Raw genomic sequence first — 24595 nt, forward strand, 5'->3', positions numbered from 1 at the left:
ATCTCTCATGAGTCTTTTTTCCCTTCTTTCCTTTTTCCAAAATCCAAAATCTATTAAAACTTGTGTTTTTTTCTCAACTCTTTCTTTTATATAGTCGATTTCTTTCTTACTCTCTTGATCAGTACCAAAAAAAACTAACAGGAAAAGGAAGTTACTGTTGTTTTTCTCTTATTTCTGTTTATTTCAAAAAAAGCAAAGTAAAATTGCTAATTACCAAAAAAAAAGAAAAACATAAAAAAAGGAAACTCTATTCTGTTTTGTGATTTTTTTGGTCTGTCTGTCTGTGTGTTTGTTTTGTTTTGTTTTGTGTGAAACTATCTTTGTGCTGTCTGTGCTTGTTTTACTTGATCTTTGGTCATTTTTGTAGATGAACTCTTTGAGCAATAAAAAATAAATTGTTTTATACTTATGGTTGGGTTGGAAAAGATGAACTTTGGTTCTTCTTGGTTCCAACAGTTCTTTCTAATATCTTTTCATCATCAGGATCATATTCTGAAATCACATAAGAACTTACAATGTGGTTTCCACTTTGATAAAAGTTATGTGAGTTTGCTTTAAATAAGTGAAGAACAACTCATGAAGTGAAATCAATCTGCTATGAACTGTCAGTTGGGTTGAAGTTGTACTAACGAATCTTGTTCTGAATCTCATATTTCACGCTGGAAAGATAATTGGAAAATCAAGTAGCAAGAGAGTTGATACCCAGACAAACCAACACCGTGTTCTACCAAACACGTGTTATTTTTTGCCGTATCGGTTCTTCTTCATTCTGACCGTTTGCCCCATTGCCCCATATTTGATGATTCACAACAGATGTTGTTGGGGAACTCCAAAACTCTTGCCTCCACATAGGAATGATGCGCATCACCTTGTTGGGTATGTAGGCTGGAGCAAGATACCCAGATCACATATTATATCTGATTTTATGTAAAAGGCTGAACCTAGACAGTCAAGAACTGAATCTTCTGTAATAGAAAAATTTCAATGAGCATTGAGTACACGATGTTGCAAGAAATGTGTCACCCTCAGAGTTTAAAAACAACTTCATTCAACTCTGGTATCTCAAATTGAGGTTTAATGTGAAGTTTTTTTTAGATTGCAACACCATTTTTGAAACTTGAATGAACAAATAAGCGCACGGTTCTAATTTCCGATTGACCAATTATGATACTCCTGAATTTGTACTAAAAAATCCAAGTTCTTTTGTCTGAATTCACACTTGCATACTTGCTTCCACACGTGGTATAACTGTTTGAATATCTCTTCTAACAAAATAGGTGTAATCCACAAAACTATGTTGCTGCACTTGAATAATATCCCTACACGCAAATCTAAACTCTCGTACACAATCCGCTTAACCTTGCCAAACACCTTCGAAATTTGAGTATCAATATTGTTTTATCACATCTTCCGAATCTCTAGGTGACCTCTTTGTGTTGATGGGATGTTAAACATGCTAAGCCTAAGCCAAGGTGTATGAAAATGATGAAAGCTAATAGTCGAGAAGAGATACTTGTCACCGTAGACATACCGGAGCTCGATCAGTGAGATTAAGTTTTTGGACCTCTTCCTCGACGTGTTCAACCGGAACAGATTCAGTACTACCAGATTTATCAGCCTCATCATCTTCTGATCCAAGTTTCATCATCTCTACTAAATAATTTACACATTGTTCTCGAATTGGAATATGATCAGGTTCAGTTGAATCGGAATTGGAATTGGAATTGATGATCGAACTAGGTCCTGCTCCTTCTACTGCTTCACTCATTGCACTATATCCTCTTCCATTGAGGATCGAAATCTCTTGTGATGTTAATCGAGGACAGATTAATTTAAGGATTTCTAGATGATGATTCATAGCTGCCCAATGTAATGGTGTGTTCTTGGATGGTGGGTTATTGGGTCGAAGAAGTGATTGTTTATCCGTTAAAAGACTTAATAAATATTTCACTACCTCTATATGAAATTCAAAGAAAAAACATCAAAAAAAACGTCAGCTTAAAAGGAATAATGATGAGAATTCAAAGCATGATGAATTGTTTGATTTACTTACCTAGATGACCATTAGCAGTAGCCATATGAAGTCCACTATTTCCATTTTCATCTACATAACACTCTAAAGATGAACTTCCAAACTTGTTAACGAATTCTTGAAGTTCTTCTAAATCTCCATAACGACAACATAAGATCATTTCATCTAATTCTTCATTCGATGGATTACACGACATTTTTTCCCCTTGAATTTCACCAGATAGAGTTTACGTAAGACCTGTTTTGTAAAGTACCGTAGTCCTGATGGTAGTGCTTTCTTGTCTTGATATCGGTTTGTAGATTGGTGGAAAAAGAGGTACAGTGAAAGTTGTTTTGTAAAGTTGTGATGTGCCGGTGTCTTTTTTTTAAAAAAAAATCAAGTGCATATGTCCATGGTTTTGTGACAGGAGCTGTGACATGCGGACAGAGCTGGGGTTCACAACTTGATGACACTTGATGGTCTCCGGACCATGACACCCTTGCCGGTATGTCTCGCAAATAACAAAGTCTCTCGAGATCCCTCGCCAAAGGCCCGAGGTTTGAGCGAGGGGAGGGACTTTGTTAAGTTTGTATGTCTTGACTCTCAAGGCACCGTGTATGCTCAAGGAGTCATTTGCCGTGCCACATAAAAAACCATCTTTGCTTTACTTTGATCTTAACAAGGGTCAAGTAGAAGTTCCACTGAAAAAATGCACTCACTCGAAACCTTTTGATCAAGAAGGAATTATTTGTAGCTCAAATAAGCTCAAATAAGCCCCTCGCGCGTCTGCGTCCGCACCCTAGAAGGAAACACATGTATAAATTCTGATTCTTTTCGTCGGTTTCCTTCCGAGAGGCGACTTTGTTAAGTTTATCCCTGTTGACCACGTCGGTGTACAACCTTTCAAGTTTCAATTGTTCTTCTTGAAATTGCACCAGCCTTCCAATACCTCAGTGATACCGATGTTGCCGCTTTCTATAAGAACTCGGGTCTTGTGAGATATTTTCCTTACCGGCCTCTTGGTCCATACACTCCAAACATCTCAAACTCATCAGATTCTTATTCGTCTCTTTGCGGTACTTAAAATGCTCACAATGTTCCTCAAGATCTCACTTCTATTACTTTCCTTAGGGCTTCATGTTCCAAAGGTTTTGGGAACAGTCTATAAATGTGACGCATACTACACAATAGAAAAAGTAAAGGGACATGAGAAGGGAGGTGAGTACAATCGTTACAGTTTTTCCTTGAAATCATGACTTCAGAATCATCTGCTTCCAGACTGGCTAATCCGAACGACTTTGTGCCATCGATGACATCAACAAAGTTTGCTCAGGTGCACAGGATCCTCACACATATATATGCGAGCTAGACAGTTGCTTTTGGGAGCGTAAGTATTGCACAACACCAAATCGTGACCAACTTTTCAATGTCCCAAATTCATAGTAAAACTGATGAATTGAATCTATCCTATATATCTTATCTTAGATCATCGCTACGGTTGGATAGGTGGTTGCACTCACGATGGTTCGCCAGACAAGACCACAACTCATCAAAAATGTCGTGAATATTCATACAGTAATGCTGGAACTTTTGGTACGTGTTCTTAAATTTTAAACTCATTTGATATCTGATCAAAAAGTAATCTTTATTCACTATCGAACCTATCTTCTTCAAATGTGCAATTTTACTAGCTTGTACCAATCTTTCGGGTCTTCATTATACATGCCCGTATAAGGGCAACGAGGGCAGAAAGATAGGTTAGTAAGAATCCTTTCTTATTTATCATGTAAAAAAATCTATGTATGACTAAAAAACAAATCACATCTCATGTCATTTTTTCTCAGAATGTACCAATTGCCGTGTAAACTAGATCCTCAAAAACCAAAAAATAATCGAATCCTTGGGTATCTAGCATCTTGGAAAAGCGAAAAAGATCTCCGGACTTATCGAGAGTGGGTGAATCTGAAGTTGTTTGAAAGAGATTGAGAATTCATCATCACGAAGAAACCAATGAACAAACTTATTTTGACTTTTCCACTTGGATCAATGATCTGACACACTTTCCCAAAGAGATTTGTATAAAAAGAAACTTGTGATCCTTTTTGATCACAACAAATCGAGCAAAAATGAAACTGTTAGTGAATAACAATAAAATATGTAGTCGTCCTTTGAGCCCAGGAATGAGCACAGAGGCTCTTGTCTTACGTCCCCTGCCATCTATGAATTGGGTGGATGATTGTGTTGTGCTCTTCCTGGTATTCTGCCTCCGTCATAGCATCTGTCTTCTATCACAATCGTACGGGTGCTTTCAAGAGTGGTTTTTGTCTTGATATCGATTCGAGGTTTTAAAAATAATTTTTGGAGCATCCCCAGCCGCGTGCGGTAAACCGTGCCGTACGCAAATTTAGGGCAAAATAAATTTTCACGTAGCTTTGATGATTTCCTTCCATGCGAGCCAAGATCGAACACTCTTCTCCGCCTGTGCCCTCAAATCTACCCCTCGACTCCCATCATTTTGCTAGCTTAACAACAAGCCCACTGTGCCAGGTGATTTTTCTCGGACTCGTCCGCCCCTGGCACAGGGGGCTTGCACATTAAACGACAATCGTTGCGTGACTAATAGCCACCTTTTGGTGGGTGTTTTTTCACTTCGCTTTTACACCACGACCCACAAATGCATTTTCTTCAAAAAAACAGTCAGATGAGCTCTGTCGAGTTATGAAGGAAATGGCCTCTTCAGAATCTCGACAGAGCTCATGATCGTGTTGATTCATTGAGGCTGCTTATTTTGAGATTTGAAATTTCAACCGCTAAGATTGTTATGTGTACCCTTAAAAAGGCTCGAGAGATGGTCAATTGACTCCCTTAAACAAACTTATTACTCGTTTTCCAGCTCAGTTCTTGTGAGCTGGCACTTTTGATTCTCTTTTTTTTCTAATAGAAGTTATGTACAAGATGCTGAACTCATACCAGCCAGTTTCAGAAACAACATCAAAGTAATGTTGAATGAGATAGGATGGGTTGCATCCAAAAGTGACCCAAATTTCGCTTTTTGGGGCTATTGGTCACGCCAGAGATGTCGTTTAATGTGCAAGTCCCTCGTGCCTCGGCTTCGGGTTACCGTGAGCTTTTGCACGATTGGACTTGGGTTAAGTTAGATCATTTTGAGCTACATATAAAATCACATCGCGCAACAAACCAACCTCTCATTCGTCAACAAAGCCATAATTAGCATATCTGTCAAAATATGCTTACAAGACGAGCTGTAGGGAAGCACGGATCGATCAAATTCGATACCCCAAACGCTTCCCGAAGTCTCCGCGCGACCGATCCGTATGGCACGAAGTTGGGGCACGACCCTCACAAAAGAAGGAGCAGAAGTTGTTTTGTGATTTCAGGACCCAGGTATGTCGGATTGTTTCCAAAAAAATGTGCAGCACAACTGCATACGTATGTCATAGTCTTGTGACAGGAACTGTGACATGTTCTCGACTATTCGTAGGTTTCACAAGGTTTCACAACTTGCTGACATTTGGTGGTCCTAAGATCAATGAGGTCATCGAACGTTTCCAGAATCAGAAGATATATACAGGCTCAGCAAAACCAATCCGACGATGATGAAGATAAAGGATAAAGTATTCTAGTTAAATTCGAATTCAAATCAATACTTCCGTATCTATCCAACTCATTCTTGATTCTTTGCAAACTTCAAGTGTTACAGGTGGAGTCTCAGGACTAGGTCGAGCCGTAGTGACTGATTTACTTGCAAACGATGCTTTGGTTTGTATCATGGATCGAGAAGAACTTAAAGGTCGAGAGATAGAACAGACGCACAAAGGAGTCAGTTTCAAAAATCTTTTTGGATTCATCTCCATCATGTTAACTTTCGACAAATACAATCCACTTTCGTCACAGCGAGTTGTGTTTCAAAAGTGTGATGTTCGATCTACAAGTGATATAGAAGAAGCAATCAAGAAATCTACATCAAATTGGCCTGAAAAGAGAATCGGTGGATTGGTTCATTGCGCTGGTGTTGTTATGGCTGGGAAAGTAAGTCGAAACTGAATCCAATCATCATAAAAGACATGACTAGAGACTTACCAGTGATAACTTTTGGGTTTGTATGAATGCTTTATAAAAATGATACACAAAAAGACTGTAAGTTCAACAGGGAAACCTTGGGATTACGAGACATTTCGGACAGTAGTTGATATTAATTTGGTATATATCTGATTCACTTGAAACCCCAACTTTCCAATGTGTATCAGTTGATAAACCTCTCGTATCTTTAGAACGGAACTTTTAACGTTGTCAGATTGATAGCAGCTCATATTGTTAAATCACAACCACTTACCAGTACATCTGATTCTGATGAATCCGAAAAAGGTGTGATGATTTTAACTAGTTCTACAAGTTATCAAGATGGACAAATGGGCCAAGCTGCCTATGCTTCAAGTAAAGGAGGTGTTGCTAGTCTTGTTTTACCTCTGACAAGAGATCTAGCTCAATTTGGTAAATTAATTTGTTTTCGATTTCAATCATAACATTGTTGGAAATGCTCATGTCGATTTGTCTGTGTGCTTGATTGAACTCAAAACCCACAGGTATTCGAGTTAACGCGATTGCTCCTTCTCTATTCGAGACAGCAATGAGTCAAGGAATGTCGTCTAAAGTTCGTAAAAATTTATTAAATGTAGTTGAATTTCCTTCTCGTTTTGGTCAAGCCAAAGATTTTTCAGGTTTAGTACTTGAATGTATACGTAATGAGTATCTAAATGGTACAGGTGGGTATATTTTTAGATTCCTTGATCTTACTTTCCTTTATAAGCTTTGAAGGGTAGGCTTTGACCTGATTTGACTTGTTTTCATTTTGTTAATTGATTCAGTCATCAGATTAGATGGCGGTAGTAGAATGGGTAAGCTTTAAAATAATGTGTGTGATAACCAAATAAAACCATTCGTCCTGTCTCCAAAACAAAAATTATGCTTTGGATAGGTTAGAGTATCAATAAGTTTAATGATTGAGCTGAACTGTAAGGTTCAACCGCAGTGCCACATCAAATCTGTAAATGATATGGAATGAATTACTCTTAATCTTTAAATCCAAGTGTAATAGTCCCTCAGTAGGCATAGCCCCCAAATAGTAATAGGTCAGCTGTAAATTAACCAAAACAAATATTCATAGGAAGATATGCCTCTGACAAGTTCTGATGTGTAGTAATCTTAAGGATCCAAAATATATTCAGGTGTACCATCAAATGGAAAATCTTGTGGAAGATGTGTAGGGATTATGATGATCTTTTTACAAAGAAGCCCTGACACAAATCCTCAAATTTCAAAATCAGTGTGGGGATAGCCTTGTGGATCTTATTTCTTTGCAATCAACCTTTGGACTGAATCACAGAAAACCAGAGAAATAGAGAATGATGATGCACTGTAGGAGGATAGACATTCATAGAAAGTTTTGATCCAAGAATATCCCCCGTGACTTACCCCAAGAAAATACGTGAAAAGACTCGCTGTGATAGGCATGTTGGCGTGTCCTGTGAAGCTCTCAATCGAAAGATATCCGTTGACCAATTGAATATATTGATTTGATTTTACTTTGAGATCAGATTAGCAGTTCAAGAATCAATAATTGCTATAGATTTACTTGAGTATGTAGAATGTGGCGCTGTTGTTTGTTGGAAGAAAGCTCAAATGACTCAGCAAGATATAACACAATGGAGATTACGTGCTTCAACAGGCTAGTAAAATATCTCAAGGTCTACATGAATCCTGTGCGTGAGGCTCTGTGCTATGATTTCTTACCAGATTTATACCGTTCTCAATGATATCTCCACATAGGATTGTTGTATATCCTTGAAAGCATCTGAGATGACAAGCGGCCTTCTTACTTTCCATATCTCCAACAAGTATAACCCACAGATGTATATCACAATTTTTATTGAACATGCATCATCACTATGTATATAGATCACTTCTGAACAAAAACACGCAGGCAAGATAATTGAAAGGAACATTTGACTTGCGTAAAAGTTTGAAGAAGTTTTCATCATAGTTTAATCCTACTTAAAGAGAAATGAAAAAGTATAACAAAAAACACTTCATGGGAGTTGAACGCTTTACATTGCCTCCTTGATCATTTTGGCAGCCAGGGTCGGATTGCAAGCCTCAGCCACGTCACCCTGTCCTTGTTTTGATGCGACTCCAATCAGGAAGGTTGGGAACATTGATTTAGGTTCCAGGACATACTTCGGATCAACGTTCTATATAAAAGAGATATTGTTGACAGATTAGTTGAGTGTTAAGTTACCATCAAATCAAGCATGGAATCTCAACGTACCACGTTATTGGGTAACTGATAATTTTCACAATTCGGGATACCCTCAGCTACGATGCTGAAAATCGTGTCATAGGCTTTGTTCATTTGTGGTAGAGTCATGGGAAGCGGCAAAGGTTGACCTTGATTGCTGTAAGGTAGAATTTTTTTCGGGAGATATTAGAAACATCACAAACATTGAATCAATTGAATACAATCATACATACTCCGTACGACCTCCCATTGGGGCTTGATTGTTATCAAGCGGCTGGACCTGTTTGAAAACGTGGATTGAGTCTGGTTGAGAAAGTCAGGTTGCTTTAGATGAAGATGTGATCAAACTTACTGCGCATGATTTGAATATGGCACATGCTGGGTAACCTTTGGTCTGATCGTACAGTAATGCAATAGCACTATGAGAAATCGGTCAACAAAGAACGTCGATCAGTAAGAAGAGATATCAAACTTGAACACTTTGGAATCAAGATAACGAAGTCTGGTAAGTTTTAAACTGACGTATAGCAGTGGCTCGCATATCCCAATTTTCGATCCTGTTGGTTCACGAAACAGTTCATCGGTGTCTCTGTTTGTTGCCTGGTCATGAGAGCATTGGAGCCTTGCTCATTGCTGTCCTTGTTCTTCCTTTTTACGAGAGAAGTCAAGGAGACTTTGTCAGATGTGGAGGATCGCACCGACAGTTTGTCATGCGAGTTGACTTGACCAAAGATGAGGAGAGTTTGAAGGACGATGAGAAGAGATAACAAGTTCTTCATATTTTGATATGTGAAGTGTTGCAATTAACTAGAGCGCACAGAAGAGAATTCAGAAAGGGTAAATTTTCATTACTAACAAAGAACAATAACTAGACAGTAACAAGAGAATATAAAGCTTACCTAGAGCGCACAGAAGAGATTTCAGAAAGGGTGAAGAGAAGCCCTTCTGTGTGTGACTCTAGGATGCTTATATACACGATGTCTTATGTAGTCAGATGTTTGTAAGTAAGATGGACTAACTTGTTGTCGAGGTACAGTCATTTAAGAAGAGCTTGCCCCAAATTCCCCGCCAATTCGCTTGAGTTTTGCGGGCAATTTGGGGCAAGCTTTTCTTAAATGACTGTACATAAATGAGATATGAATTGTAGGAAGCTGTTTTAAGTGATAGACATGATGTGAGAAATGTCGTAGAACATACAGCGCTTCATGAATTTATCGGTTTTTTTTTTTTTTTTTTGTGTTGTGTCTGTCAAAAGTACAAAAGTACAAAACCCGGGTTAAAACCAGTTTTGTACCAAAATACCGGGCCAATACACCTTTGACAGGTCCGTTCGGACCTGTTAAAGGTTCCCACCTTCCCTCTCTGACTCACTCGCGGTTTGTATTGATCTATGTACAATCAATACCCTTTCAACCACCCTCTTTTCGACCTCTCTCCTTTGACCTCTCTCTTTCCGGAAAGTGATCCGGTAAGAAGAGCTAAACAACCTCCACCAATACCATTGGACTCACCATCGATTCCTTTCGACCTCCCTCTTTCTGGACAGTCAACCAATACTATTGGTTACACCATCGATCTGGTCTGGCCTTTCCAACGGATCCGAGCTCATCCTGTTGACTACGACCACCAACTGTCAAATCCCACCTCTTCTCAATTCACCAAATCAACATCCAAGACTTTTCCCACCACCCGATCATTTCCTATCGGCATTTAAATTTTTAATGTGGGTCATCTCTCTCTATCATGGGATCTATGGTGTCTATTTCACAAACCATTACGTAAACTGATTCATTCCATGCGCTTTGGTAGAAAAACTTCCCATCACGAGTCAGCAGCTTTTGAAATCGGAACCAATCTTTCTTGTATTTCAAGTTTTTTTGGTAGAAAACCTTTCAATCACGGCTCAACAAGCTAACGAACCAATCTTGTATTTCATGTTTTTTGGCAGAAAATCTTCGAATCTCAGCTCAACAAGCTTCCTTTGGTTCAAATCGGAACCGATCTTGACATTCAAGTCTTTTTTGGTACCAAAAAAAACATCCATCTTACGCGATGAGGGTCCCCCAGGACTTTCAACTCAGCAATAAAAGGAGCCTCCTCAACCACCATATTCCTCTTTCGATCTCAACCAACTTCATCATATCATCGAATCAGGTTACCATCCAATATCCAAAAGTCTTATTAAACCATCTAAAAACCTTCTGTTCTTCTTACAAAGTCCAGATCTTTGTGTGTGATTTTTTCTTTCACTTGTTCATCCTGTTTTTTTTTCTGATATCTTCTCTTGTGTTTATTCCCTAGAACATGTCTATCAAAAACGAAACTACCCCCATGACCTCTGTCAACACCACCCAGCAATCAACTGCGATCATCACTGTAAACGATGCCATTGCGGACTTTGAAGCAAATGTCAGACCTGGCCGTGAGTTTATTTTTTTCTTTTCTTTGTCTCTCTCAATTCCTTTCAACATAGCCATGCTGATTTATTACGACTTCAGTCCTAGAGCCATCTAACCACCACTTGACCGGTGATGACGCCCCCGCTTGTCATCCCCAACACGATCCCTTGCACCGTGTTGGCACCACCCAACGCGAGCAGTTCAATCGCAACAATGAGGCGACTGTTGTGGTTCTCTTCAAGATCTATACCAACGATGAGGCGCCTGTCGATATGCCCGCTCCCAAGCCTACCAAACGCACCGCCTCTTCCAAAGCCAATTCCAGTAGTGTCGCCACCGTCAACTGTATTGACTCCAAGATTTTCAATGATGAAAACAACTTGGAGTTGAAAACTTGTTTGTTTGGAAAGTCCTTCAAACAATTCAAAGAGATGTGTGGTAATGTATGTGACGGTTATTTGGCTGGTATGAAGAACATGGTTCTTTCCTCGGATATGGCCTCAACCTTCACTTGGAAAGCAACAGTTGGTCGGCAGAAGTTCATTTTGACCAACCACCACAAGTACTTTGAATTTGTAGCGGCCTTATCAAAATCGAACCAGCACAAGGGGGCCATCTTAATCCACAGCGAGTCTGCTAAGGTACTTGCTAAAAAAGCGGCACAGGTGTGTTTTTTTTTCTTCCTCTTTTAAGTTTATTCTTTATCTTTTGCTGATGATTTTCGGTATTTAGGCTAAGGCTGCTAAGCAGCTCATTGCTTCTTCCAACGGCCCTCCCACTGTTGATGCAAAGGTGGCCAATTTAACCCAACGTTTGGGGGTAAGTGTTATTCTTCTTTTCTCCTGCCATTCCCCTCTATCGAATTCAATCTAATCAAACTCATGAAATCTTTTTTTAGGATGCCCAAAAGGTTATTAAGTTGCACAAGTTGACTGCCGAATTGTTTCATTTTTATGCTGAAGGCGCCGGTGGCGATGGAACTATACTAACGGCCCCTTGGGACCCCAACTATCAGTACCGATTCACCTTGAGAGATGTGTTCCTTTGGGCACAGGAAATTGTAAGTAATTTTTCTTTATTATCTTGATTATAGGCCAGTTATATTTAATACTTCTTTATGATCTGTTTGACATGGCAGCTCGCAGGAAAAGCTACTAAGCATATATGCCCCAGTTCTTCTGCCTATCGAGCTGAAATGGCTAAAACTCGAGTGTTTCATAAAGGAACCAAGGTCCAAGATCGAGTTCAACTTCGATATCCTCATGGTAGTCAAGGTACTCAAGGTCGAAGTATCTTTGTAGGAGGTAGTGGCTCCAAAGCTACCTCACCGGCCATTCAACCTCCCCCTTCTCCCCAAGAGAAACGAACTACCCCTTTGGATGACGATGAAGAGGACACCCCCTTAGCCTTTTACAATCGTAAATTGAAAAAGGTCAAGGTGGAAAAGTTTGGTGGGTCTTTGTTTTTGTTCGATATTTGTTCTCTTTGATTCCAACTTGTCAGAGCCCTGATCCGACCTTATCCTCAACATGTTTACAGAAACTGACCCCAACTTTTGGGTTCCTGATCCTTCCGAGGAAGATGCTGTGCTATCTTCCGAACTCGAGATTTTAGAAAAGCACGAGTATGAGCTTGACAAATTCCTGATCAATTGTGGCCTTTCTTCTGGCGCCATCCGTGCCATCCGTAAGATTTTGAAGAAGGCCAAGATCGAAAGTTGGTCTGATCTTGTTCCTTGCTCCCAAATGACCGAATCGACCTTGACTACCTTTGGTATCAACCAAGAGGATGCGGCCATCATCTTAGCAAAATCTCAAGAGTGGAACGAAGAAGCTCTTGGTGAGTGTCATCCACCGTTCAGCCATAGGTGCAGCACTTGACTAACTTCTAATGTGTTAGGTTCTCAATAGATCAAATTGATTATACGTCAACTTCTCTCAGTCAATCAACTGAGATGTTTGAAGCTAGCCAAAATTATATACATAAAGTGGAAGCAGGATTATTTTCATCTTGAACTCTATACAATTTTGTGTGCGAAATTTTGTAAAATTTGTACTTAGTCCTCATTTCTTGGGACAAAGTCAATGAAAGCTGCTTATTTTGTTTTGAAGTGCAACTTCTGAGAGTGAGATGAAGCCTGAACGTCCCAAACCAAATGATGAAAACTCCAATTTTTGGTTTTTGATCTTTTACAAGAAAAGATCAATATGAATCAAACCATGATTCTTTTGACAAATTGCCTGGTAAAAAAAATGGTCAAGTGACAAAACTTGACTGATCTTTGAATTTTTTGCAAGGCCTGAATCCCAAAATTTGAGTCTTCAATTTTTTGCTCGAAAAAAAAATGGGCAAGGCAATTTTTTTTTTGTCTCAGCACTTCTTCAAGATTTTGCTCAGAAACAAGACAAACCGTTGACTTTTGTTTTTGTCTTCCAAAAAAAAAAGAGTTATTCAAGTCTTTGGGTCAAAGTTGATGAAGAACTCAACCTCTTTTTCACAAGATCAAAAACAAAAAGTTTTATTGACAGGACAAACAAGAATGATCCATTTCTGGAATAAAAATAATCACAAACGACAAGAAAAATAAGAAAAATAAGAGAAAATAATATTGAAGGACAAACCGGAATCATTGAGGACAAAAACATAAAGTTTGATAAAAACGGCCGGTTAACACTAAGAATTTGTAATTGTGTTTGTTGACAATTCAAATCAATTGTAGAGATTTTTGAGAAAAATAAATATACCGGACATGACATGAGAATTGAATCAATTATAGCTGCACCCTCTAAAAAGAGCTTGACACAAATCAGCTGTAAACACTTCCATACAGGCCATAAAGATCATTGCTGTCTCTTCTGCAAGGCTTGTTGCCCTTTGAAGAACTTGCGAGCGTCGCAATCTAGATTTCAGGACCGAAAAACCCTTCTCGATGGGATTGAAATCAGGGCTGTACGGTGGTAGATAGAGAAGCCGGACTCCGCATGCCTCACAGAGCTCAGCAACTCTCCCCCCGTGATGGATTGGGGCGTTGTCCATGACCAGGACACTGTTCCGTGCTGGCCACGGGTTCATCGCTGGTAACTAAAGGGTGAAGGGCAAGTCAGTTCCTTGATTTTCGAAAGTATGAAACTATAGCAAGAGAATAATGAATAAATACACTAGAGACTACGGTTCTTTCCCACCTCTGGAACTTGATCCTGTTATCTCTAGTGTACTTATCCATGATTCTATTGCCATAGTTGAGATATTTAAGACGAAGTAAAACACTTACCACTTCATTTTCCAAAAAGTCCTCAAAATCAATTCTTGCATACCCCCCTGGTTGGATCTTAATAGCTAAAATGCCGTCCATCGAGATAGCCGGTAAGACTGACCATCGGAAAGATTGAGTTGGTTGCTGGACCCGGCTGGTACGTTCCCCAACTGGTGCTCGTCCGTATTCACGATAAAGGTGTCTTTTGGCGATGGCGGATTCATCTTCAAAAAAAGTAAAACAAGTATAATGTCAGATAGGTTACAAGAGAGATAGAAAAGTACACATACCAGTAAAAACAAAGCATCTAGGATCGATGCCATAAACAGCCTCAATGTAGGCTCCTCGTGCGGCGAATGATTGATTAGGGTGAACAGTTCTTGCTTTCTTGCGAGTCCATTGAAGGCGGCGACGAAGCTCAACAGAAAGAGTTTGCAAGGACATTCGAATTCCGTGAGTTTCTTGAATTTTGCTTTGAAGTTTGTCAAGATAAAGGGTTGGATCAAGTCGGAGGGAATCGAGAACAAAATCTCGTTCAGGCTGTGCTAAAGTGGTGGGAGGTCCGCGGGCCATATGCTCCAGCGGGTTGGTGATTACCGCCCGAGTTGTTCGGTAAAGGTCATACCACCGACGCACAGATGTAAGCGAAACATCGACACCAAGGGTCCTAACAATTTCCGGAAACGAGACACCTCGCAAGACCAGGCGAACAACGATTAGTTTGATGTCGGGTGTGTAGATATTCTTAGGCATCTTTCTATCAGGATAAAAAATATGAGTCAGTCCAAACGGAAGAAGAGGTCAAACAGGAATGAGGAAGAAAAGAACTGACTTTGTATATAAAGGGAAATTTTGACGAAATGAAGGAAAACAAGGAATATTGATCAAATGATCAAATCGGGTATGAACGAAGGGAGAAAGTGAAAAGGGGGGACAAAAAATAGACTGACCGAACCGGGGATATCCTTTGATCGGTGTGACTGATGTTTGGTGATCAGATGCCTGCGATAGTATGGCATCGAAGAAGGAGATGTGTTGTGAATTTGTGATTGGTCGAGTCGAATAGGTGGGGACAATTCAAAATGTTGACACCTTCCCACCCGGTCTGTCACTCAGACAAAACTGCCTGGTCCAGTTTTGTCTGACTTTTGGACATACAGGTTAAATGTGCCTGTAACACACATCACATGAAAAAATACCGATAAATCCATTAAGCGCTGTAATAGCTAGAAATGACGAGATCATGTGAAGATAAAGTTGACAAGCACACAAACAGACGTTCACAGGAAAGTACGGACGATTCAGGTGTGAGTGTAAGTTAAACAAGTGGGATGTGTTCAGGACCCAGGAATGCCCCTATAAAGGGTAGTGATCTGGATAAGTGCTTTTACAGTACCCGCGGCGTTACCATTCATGGGATACGAGCAGCTCTGATCATTTCTGCCCAATTATAATTTTGATTATTGCCATCCTCTTAAACCTGTGACATCTTGGGTTGAGTGTCAGTGCGTGAGGCCAGTGACAAGCTTGATCAAGCTAGCTTGAAGACAGACCAGGATTGTCGGAAATGCAAAGAAATATTTATATCGTTTATCAAATATTCTTATTGCTTCGATTCTTATTGCTTCCATCAAACCTTGCTGATGCCTTCAAGCGCCGCCGCCAAAGGGAATTTCTTCACCCTTTTTAGATATGTTGTTGCAATCTAAATCACTTGTGTAGTTTCAAATGTCAGACCGGAGGGTTCGTTCAGATTTGGAGTTGTCAAAGGAGGTGAAAGGCTCCAAAAAAGTCTGTGTAAAGATTAAACTGTTCTTACAGCTATGGGTGAAGCCAGGTTTAGACCTGGAAAGACTTAGTGTTTTTGCAGGACCGGAGTTCCGAGGGTACTGTAAAAGCACTTATCCAGATCACTACCCTTTATAGGGGCATTCCTGGGTCCTATGTGTTCGGTATGTACTGTCGTTCTTGAAAAGCTTGTCCGAGTTTTCCCGCAAAACTCGAGCAATTTGGCGGGAAAACTTTAAACTTAACAAAGTCCCGCGCTCGCACATCCGAGAAAACTTGGTCAAGCTTTTCGAGAACGACAGTACTTCTTCTACAGGATGGGCCTCGTGGTCGTGTGATGATGAGCATGATGTGCTTCCCTAACGCTCCGCAGCATGTGTACGAGGTGACTGATCTTTCTACAATTCTCGGCTCTACTCTTGCCAGCTACCTCACTTCCAGTTTACCAACAAGAGTATTCCCGAACACGCACCACACTATTCTCATCCACTCTACGACACTGTGTGTTCCCAATATCTAGATTGCTCACACTCACGACCAACCTGCGACTCTACAACTCAGAACAAGAGGCTCTCATGGGCCAGGATTTTTGAAGTCCCTCCTGCCCTCTCCAGCTTCGCTTTCTTACTTCTCGGTTCATGTTTTATTACGCTCACCGGTGTCTACTGTTCGCTGCACCGTCCCTTCATGGTGTTACTTGTTTTTGTTTGTTTGTAAAAAAAAAAGATCTATAAAATAATGTTTGTTCTAAAGAGAGGGGTGTGTTTCTCGTAAAGATCTCTCTTTTATCGTTTTCTTTGTTCCATTTTGAGTCAGTTACTGGTGCTGTTTCTCTGTGGCCCAAAAAAAGATCGTTTTCTCTGTTGTACTACTTACCATTCTCGAGGGCAGTTGTCTTGTTGTGTCTTTTCTGTTTCCTCTTCCTCCCCCGTGAGGGGGCGTTTTTCTCTTCTTGACTCTTGTGAAATGGTTACACTTGCGCGGGCCCAAAGGTCCGCGTGGCTTTGCCTAGCTACCACTGAGACAAGTCCCATGAGGCTGGGCCCCTGCGAGAAGTCGTAACACATCCCAGGAGTCTTGTCAGATGTTTCTTGCCACCAGATTTAGATTTTCACAAGCCAAGAAAGAAAGTTGATTTCAATGGCGAGCACCTAGACTGTGAGTCACATTGTTGACGTGTGAGTTCAAAGCACAATATCGCCCTCGAGTTCTCAAGGATTTTGCCTCCTCGCGTTCAGTGAGAAAACAACGACTATTCTATGAATGGTAGCTTTCCGCTGGAGGCACGACTAAGGTGGGCGTTGTCCACAATTACAAGTAATGCAAACGGCAGTACTTCGTATCACAACTCCATTACCATCCTATGACATAGTAGAATAAGAAATCGGTTTCAGAAGGTTCCTCCCCTAGACAGACTTCTCAGGGTCTAAGTTACAGACCTGACCAGGCAGGGTCAATAACTGGATTAGGACCAACTAAGAATTTCCGTCAGGTAATTTTATTCCTGATATGGAGTTGATATACGATGACACAAATGAGATGAGAGGTACTTTGTCCCCTCATCTGTTTTTCCATCTTTGTATCTTTTTGTCATTCACAGTTTTGAAAAATTCTAGATAAAATCTTTTTTACTACCATAGCGCAACAATCTACCAAAAACAACACTGACCAAATTGTCAAAGAAAAACATTTCTGATTTTATAAAGAAGTTATTTTTCAAAAAACCTCCCTCCCACCCTTACACAGAATTACAAATGTGAGTTCGAATTCTAAGAAATTTATTAGAATCCAACAACGTGGAGTTCTAAAAATGGGGTGACTAAAACCTCAACCGGATAATAGATTCTATACCTGTATCCTATAGTTTTGGAATCTCACTAGTGTGTTCTTCAAACTTAGCGTCTCCCTTAAGCTGTCAATGCAGATTTATAAGCATTATAGACATCTTAAGTGGCTTCACGCACCCATTTCCTTCTCAAAGCTCAGAGCTTGACGGAATGGGGGTTCTGCAAACCCAAACAGTGGTAGTTTTGGACATTATGTCAGGACTACCTAGAGAAGAAAAGAAAATACTAAACAATAGTATTTTACTATCTTCTTGTTATGATCTCTTACACTGGTTAACAGGACTGTCACAACCTGTGAAAGGGGATACACCCGAGTCCCACTTGTAGAGCAGAGCTTTCCTCTTTGCCTTCTTCTCTATGCTACAATAACTATACTACGTGGTCCCCAACATCCCTCTCTGTCTGTCCCCAAGCACGACCCCCCCCAAGCCTGGGCATAACACTTCTCGAACGTGTAACACATTAGTGTGAATTACGGAAGATATAAAGTGGACTCAGCAGGAAACAATGTGCGTACTATTTGGTCAAAATCATTGATTTTTTTTAAAGGATAGACAATCCACTTTGAGATTGGGAAGACTCACATCAAAATATCATCTAATACCTGATAGGATCCCTCAGAGTTCAACGCTTTCAGTTACACTTTATTGACCTTTTCAATTCTGACACAGAGAACAAGAAATGATTTGAATTGGTTTTCTAGATGATCTGACTCACTTACTTAGTAGCACCAGATAGATGGGAGGAGAAGAAGCATAAGATTGAAGAAGAAGGAAGAAGATCATCAGGATGGGGAAATAAGTTTAGAGCAATTTTTGTCTTACGGAAAGCAAAAGTCATGCATTTCAACAACAAAGAATCAACAACAGAAGATCAGATTAACATGTCTCTCATTGTTATCATAGAGTGCAATGACATAGAGACTTGAGTGCAAACATCAGGTATCCAAAATTTTGTAAATTAGATATACAGATACTGGAATTTGGCTTCAAAACATCACCAAAAATTAAGAACAAGATTTGGATAATGTCTTTCAAATCTTCAAGATGTGAATATACACAGAAAGAAAACTTTGAAAAGAATCCCAAAAGTTCAAGCCTTGATATGATTTGAGATAAAACCATATCACTCAACACGACATACAAATTATGAGCTTGAGCATACCACACCCCACAGGCTGATTGAAAGAAGAACACATTCACTCTTGAACAATTGTAAAAACTGACTAATGCTTTTTTGAAATCGACTCACTTATGGGCTTGAGATCTTTTGGGTTCATCTTACCATGGAAAATAAATAATGATCACTTACTGTAAGTTCCCAAAATCATAAACTGGACAATTAATCTTGCTCGCTGGGTCCAGGATTGTTTCTTTACCAATAAAAACTATTCATCCTCACAAATGTTTTACCTTAATTTACAAATCAAAGAAAAATAGTCTTCTTTCACTATTACATAAGTTTTTGATCATACAAAAAAAAGGTTTCTTTTCTTCCAAATATTTACCATCAGGGTTGTAACATGTATCACGAGTACGCACTACTAAAATCCTTCACACTAAACCCACCAAATCCTCTACTCAGAGTCACATCAAGTAAAATCTTTGACTACCTCACACCTATTCACTCAACCACACCCATTAACCCCACTTCCTCCCATATAAACTTGTGTTACCCAAAGGATTAAGTATCATTAAACTCTAAGCAGTCTTTGCAAGAAAAATCTTAACCAAAAAACACCATCAAATTAAGTAATCAATTGTTCTAATTTACTGAAAAAATCAAAAAAAGATACAAATCAAACCAAAAAACTAACATAAGAAAAAAATCAATCAAAACAAGAGAGAGAAAATGGTTTTATTTTTTTTCCGAACTTTATTTTTTTAATCTTATCTAAACAATCCAATAAATTAAAAAAGATACTACTACTACTATCCAACTTCAACCTGTTTATTTATTTTTCTTTCTTATATATTCAAATAAAAAACAATGTACAAATAAAAAACTACAAAGGAATATGATGATGATGATTTCATTCCATTTCGTTCAACTTTCATTCCATTCATTGATTCAAAAAAAAAATCAAACCCTATCTAAATATAATTCAAGATCATGTCCATCTAATCAAAAACCCTTCATTCAATTCGTTTCAAACCCTTTTATTGATTACTCTGAACTCTCAAACTCGGTAAATTTCCCGTATTAGTCCAATCACTATGTGAATTAGTTCCAATCCTACCTGCATTACCTAAAACAGTTGGTCCAGTAAATGAAGATCCATTCAATCCAACCGATCTTTTATTCGATGATCCATATCCTTTTCGTCCAAGATTAGTTGATGAAACAAATGAAACAGGCTAATCCAAAACCAAAATCTCAATGAAGTTTCTTTTTTTTGATTGATTGAATGAATGACACATCAATGAACTCACTTGAATCGGTAATTTGTAAATTATATTCAATGAATCTAATATCTTCTTCATCTCCTAGAAAAATCAACCAAAGAAATACATCAATTTTCAAAAAGACCTTATTCCATGCTACAGAAAAAAAGAGATAAGTAAGAAAAATGTATAAATCACTTACTCTCATCAAAAGTGTACGTCTATCCCAACGAGCTCCCCAATCTTGCCAATTCCCTTTATGTTCCATAGCAATAATCAATCTGAAAACCAACCCCCCCGAAAAAAACAAAACAAAGTCAATAAACCTAAAAAAGTTTTGAAATTTAAAAAAAAATCACTAAACTGAATCAAATTTTGATTTTGCATATAATCAATATTCACATCCAATCTAATTCAAAAAAAAAATTAATCCCAATCCAATTCATTAGTAAACAAAAAGACTTCAAAACCCCAAGCACATCACATCTCTTCACTTACCCTCCTTTCCATTCTCTTGGATTATCATTCACATATTGTCTCATTCGAGTTCTAAACTCATGTAAAACATCTAAAGGAGTTTCAAATCCAACCATGATATTGGTCTACAAATCAAATTCCAAAAAAACAAATCAATTTTACTCTTGTTGATAAGAATATATATTTCTTTCTAGCTTACCGTTTCCCACATCGATCCACTTCTTCTAACATTTAAAATATATTTCTGACTACCTAAAACCGAATTAGGTGCCACAATCACTTGTCCATCCACTCTTTGAAAAGTCGTAGAAAACAATCCGAATTCTAAAACAAACATTGGAGATTCATCTACCAAAGGAAAAAGAGTGATCAATCTTTAAAATTCAAAAATAGGTTTCAAGAGATAATTTGTATGGTATCAACAAAACTTACCTATAAAGACTAAATCTCCTACGTCGTATGGATGTACACTAAAGATAAACAGCATGCTCTGCAAAAAAAACCGAATCATTCATTAATTTTCTGTCATACATCCAAAATCAAAATCAAAAATCTCAAACAAACCTCAAACAAGTTCTTTGCAGCATTTCCAAAAACTAAAAACAAAAGTTTATCCATCAATAAAAATCGTCCAAAATTGATTATACAGGAATTTACTAACTAAATGAAAACCCAAGGATGATCGTAGCCATTGGAACGAATTGAGAAGTCGTTCCACTTGGATTAAAGATCAATAACCAAATAAAGATCACAATAATAAACGCAATCGAAAGTAAAACCCTAAAATTCCGAACCAAAGATTAATATCATGATCCAATAGATCCAAGAATCTGAAAATACTAACGCATCAAGTTTAGCAACAGCTGATGACATGTCCTAAACCAATCAATACCGATTGACGGATCAATACTTAAACTCTAATCTCAAACGAAAAAAAGATCCCAGAAAACCGTACCTTTAAACTAGTAGCCAAAGCTTTTCTTTCACGATAAATTCTAGCCACTGCATTTCTCATTTCCTTACGATCGATATCCCCATTTCCATCTTTATCAAACAAATTAAAAGCCATAAACGCATCACTTGGGTTCTTAAAGTACGGTTCAAACTCATTTCTCGTAATCACTCCTCCATGATCTTCATCTAATCCTTCAAACAATTTCTTGGCTAACTTTTTGGCTGAATGAGTTGATGAACCTATTCCATCATGTTTGATTTTCCTTTCATCTTTCAAGGTGACTTGGGCTATCGCATTTGTAAATTGATCGGCTACGTTTTGTAAATTTGCTGATCTTCTTTTACGATTCTTTTTGGCTTTTTTTAATTCTTTTTCTAAGATCTCTGCATCTTGATCTACCAAAGAAAAAAACGAAAAGAAATTCATCAAAATTCGCAGTCTTTCAATCAGATCAACCAAAAAAAGTGATGAAGAAAACTTACTCATTCGAGTTTGTGAAGGTGTACCAGGTGTGGTCATAGGAGTTAATGGTACATCTCCACCAATCGGTATATTTAAATCACCAGATCGATCTACATTGTAACTATTTCTAGCCGTTGAGATTCCTATTTTAGCAGGTGTATTTCGTCCTGTACCTTCATTAGATTTTCTAGAAACTCCAAATCCACTTAAAAACCCTGAACGTCTCTTTTGTACATGTTCTTTAGCAGCTGCTAATTTATCTAAAGCCCACTAGAAAAAGAAAAAAAGTGGTCAAAACAAATGGTAATGGATTGAAACAAAAAAAGAAAAGTCAGAATCAAAGAAATCAAATAAAGACAAGGAAAGATTAGGAGGAAATGAAAAAATAATTTAAAACTGACTAAAGCTTTTTCATTTTCTTCTAATCTATCCTTAAGACTAGTACGATGAAAGTTCAATTTAACGATTTGAAGTAAGATCTAAAAAAGAAAAAAAGAAGTCAAATTTAGTTAGGACATCATGATTTGATCAACAGGAGAAGATATACATACTTTTTCAGCTAAAAGCATTAATCCAGTAGCAAATAAACCACCAGTGACCTGAAATCAAAAAACACTTTAGTATGGAATTTAAAAGAAAATCGTATTTAGAGGACATACTTTTTGGATCCAAGAAAAGTAATGTAATCTAGAATCACCTTGAAAAGGAAAAATAGAAGAAAACATGACCAATAAGATCACCCAATACCTAAACCGAAAAAAAAAACAAGAAAAAAAAAGTAAGAAGTCAATCAAAGAATTCATCTGATGATTTCCAAGAAGTTGAAGATTCTCATTCACCAAGTAAAACTAAGAGCTAATTTAATCCAAAACCTAACACTCATCCAAAGTTCAACTTGAGTTTTTAATTTCTCAGGTGTGGAACCGTAAAGGAAATCAATGATTTTCAGTAAGATGATGGGTAAGAAATCCGTCATGATCGAACTTAAACAAGTAGCTGCAACACATAATGATAACCATATACTCCATACCATCACAGGTCTGATGACAGGTGAATTTGGAAATCGGAAATGTAAAATCAAAGTTGGACTAATACCCCAAAGAAACCAAAATTCCAAACAATCAGTTAAAAAACCCTTTCTTCTGGGGGAGAAGAAGTAACTTACCTAATAGTTAAACCACTACCGAATAATAAAAGTAAACTAGTTCTAATCGGTCTCGAAAGTTTCATAAACGTTAAATAAACCTTTCTTAATCTTGTAGCACGTTTCACTTGATGTTCATGAAGATGAGTTAATCGTTTATTCTTTTCAATCTTTCTGTTCTCTTTTTCTTCTTCATCTAATTCATCTTCATCCGATAAATCCCAATCAAATTCATCATGATCATCCGAATCCGTTGAATTATCATAAGACTCATCTCTTTTCTCGGTTTTTTTCAACGGTTTTGAATCGGTTTTAGTAGTTAGGTTCGGTGAAGTGGGTTTGATTTCTATACTTGTGCTTTGTTCTTGAAGTGCTCTTTCATATCTAGCATTAAATTCTGAATCAGAATGAAGGTTAACTTGTGATGATTCTTTCATGCTTGGAATCTTGGATGAACTCTTAGATGGTGTTAAGGGTGGTCGAAGTGATGCTACGTATTGTTGAGCTGGATTATCGTCGATATGAATATGAGTGGGACGAGTGGTAGTTGGAGTCAATTCACCAGGAGTCTCTGTACCAACTCCACCACTCCCACCTGGGGTTTGGTTCATGATTTGATGATGAAGAAGGGTCGATGGCGTTTTGAATGTATTTGTTGATTATTAAGAAGGTTTCAGAAGCCTTTCACGTGGGGTTGAGTTTTGGTTTTGAAATCAATCGGTCGAAGCTGTTGAAAGCTTGCTCGGTGAACCTGAACCTGAACCTCAACGTGGACACACCAATTCAAGTTTGAAGAAACAGTTGATCTCGAGCCTTTACGCAGTTTGATGACTTAATCAGATCGATCGGTATATAGTTTAATTGATGATCAGAGCTATCCTTTGTAAATTAAAGTTTGAAATAAAAATGAATGAAAAATGGTCAACAACAAGAAAGATTCAATCAAAATGGTAAAACTGAAACACCAACTGCGCCATCGCGAAAAAAAAGGCCAGATACCCTATTGAGGCCCCGTCTGAGACCCTGTCCAGCTTGTTCGCAGTGACTCGAAACTGGGGTAGATCCGGATTTCGACTTTCCTGTGATAACTACACCACAAAGACACTTTTGCGCAGAAAGACGTCCGAGCCGTCCGAGACTCGATGCTCAACTCTGTGTCCCCGATCGGGGTGTCTTTTAGGCGTCCTCAAGCGCCGACATCTTTTGCATACTCTCAGGATATTGTGATGACTCTCTGATCTTGGACGGGAGATGAGCCCCCCTGCTCTCAGCCCGACCTGGACATCCCTATTGAGGCTGTCTTCCGAGTGAAGCCTGCATGTCCTCACAAGATCTGAGAATGTAGCGGGTTCTGTCAGGTGTGCATCAGGTAGTCCGTGAACTTGATGTCGCCAACTGACCCCCTTCTCTGAGCCTTGTGACAACACCCAAATCGCACCGCAACATATTTCAGTTTCGGTGCGATTTCGGTGCGATTTAGATGTTTAAACGAAACGAAATGTGATTGCGGTCCTCCCGCACCGAAATAAGATGAGCAAAATCGTGATTTCGGTTCAACC

At 38.7% G+C, this 24595-nt stretch overlaps 6 protein-coding genes across 6 annotated transcripts; 3 read left to right on the plus strand and 3 right to left on the minus strand.

The window, feature by feature from the left end:
• Window positions 1-1338: 1338 nt before the first annotated feature.
• MELLADRAFT_54713 (uncharacterized protein) lies at window positions 1339-2148 on the minus strand (the record flags this gene model as incomplete). Its single annotated transcript, XM_007404609.1, has 2 exons — window positions 1339-1960; window positions 2058-2148. The coding sequence occupies 2 exons, from the start codon at window positions 2076-2078 to the stop codon at window positions 1517-1519; spliced, it is 465 nt and encodes a 154-aa protein (XP_007404671.1).
• A 948-nt stretch (window positions 2149-3096) lies between these two features.
• On the plus strand, window positions 3097-3881 carry MELLADRAFT_123587 (uncharacterized protein; the record flags this gene model as incomplete). The annotated part of the gene is made up of 5 exons (XM_007404326.1): window positions 3097-3229; window positions 3336-3398; window positions 3497-3604; window positions 3703-3768; window positions 3856-3881. 5 exons carry the CDS (start codon window positions 3097-3099, stop codon window positions 3879-3881), a joined length of 396 nt encoding a protein of 131 aa, XP_007404388.1.
• A 1747-nt stretch (window positions 3882-5628) lies between these two features.
• Window positions 5629-6938, plus strand: MELLADRAFT_51479 (uncharacterized protein; the record flags this gene model as incomplete). The annotated part of the gene is made up of 7 exons (XM_007404327.1): window positions 5629-5654; window positions 5725-5851; window positions 5927-6061; window positions 6167-6232; window positions 6304-6523; window positions 6616-6795; window positions 6898-6938. 7 exons carry the CDS (start codon window positions 5629-5631, stop codon window positions 6936-6938), a joined length of 795 nt encoding a protein of 264 aa, XP_007404389.1.
• Window positions 6939-8037: 1099 nt separating this feature from the next.
• Window positions 8038-9106, minus strand: MELLADRAFT_123910 (uncharacterized protein; the record flags this gene model as incomplete). Its single annotated transcript, XM_007404608.1, has 5 exons — window positions 8038-8280; window positions 8358-8484; window positions 8561-8607; window positions 8680-8746; window positions 8850-9106. 5 exons carry the CDS (start codon window positions 9104-9106, stop codon window positions 8137-8139), a joined length of 642 nt encoding a protein of 213 aa, XP_007404670.1.
• Window positions 9107-10631: 1525 nt separating this feature from the next.
• Window positions 10632-12636, plus strand: MELLADRAFT_59171 (uncharacterized protein; the record flags this gene model as incomplete). The annotated part of the gene is made up of 6 exons (XM_007404328.1): window positions 10632-10749; window positions 10826-11050; window positions 12028-12177; window positions 12266-12403; window positions 12533-12565; window positions 12626-12636. The coding sequence occupies 6 exons, from the start codon at window positions 10632-10634 to the stop codon at window positions 12634-12636; spliced, it is 675 nt and encodes a 224-aa protein (XP_007404390.1).
• Window positions 12637-19341: 6705 nt separating this feature from the next.
• MELLADRAFT_115107 (uncharacterized protein) lies at window positions 19342-23773 on the minus strand (the record flags this gene model as incomplete). The annotated part of the gene is made up of 17 exons (XM_007404607.1): window positions 19342-19971; window positions 20047-20100; window positions 20201-20279; window positions 20363-20407; window positions 20497-20600; window positions 20675-20823; window positions 20908-20965; window positions 21040-21071; window positions 21137-21255; window positions 21320-21351; window positions 21431-21825; window positions 21913-22162; window positions 22294-22371; window positions 22444-22491; window positions 22552-22639; window positions 22732-22980; window positions 23058-23773. The coding sequence occupies 17 exons, from the start codon at window positions 23645-23647 to the stop codon at window positions 19774-19776; spliced, it is 2568 nt and encodes an 855-aa protein (XP_007404669.1).
• Window positions 23774-24595: the final 822 nt, after the last annotated feature.

The sequence above is a fragment of the Melampsora larici-populina genome (assembly GCF_000204055.1).
Source record: "Melampsora larici-populina 98AG31 unplaced genomic scaffold MELLAscaffold_2, whole genome shotgun sequence".
In the NCBI taxonomy this organism is placed as follows: domain Eukaryota; kingdom Fungi; phylum Basidiomycota; class Pucciniomycetes; order Pucciniales; family Melampsoraceae; genus Melampsora; species Melampsora laricis-populina.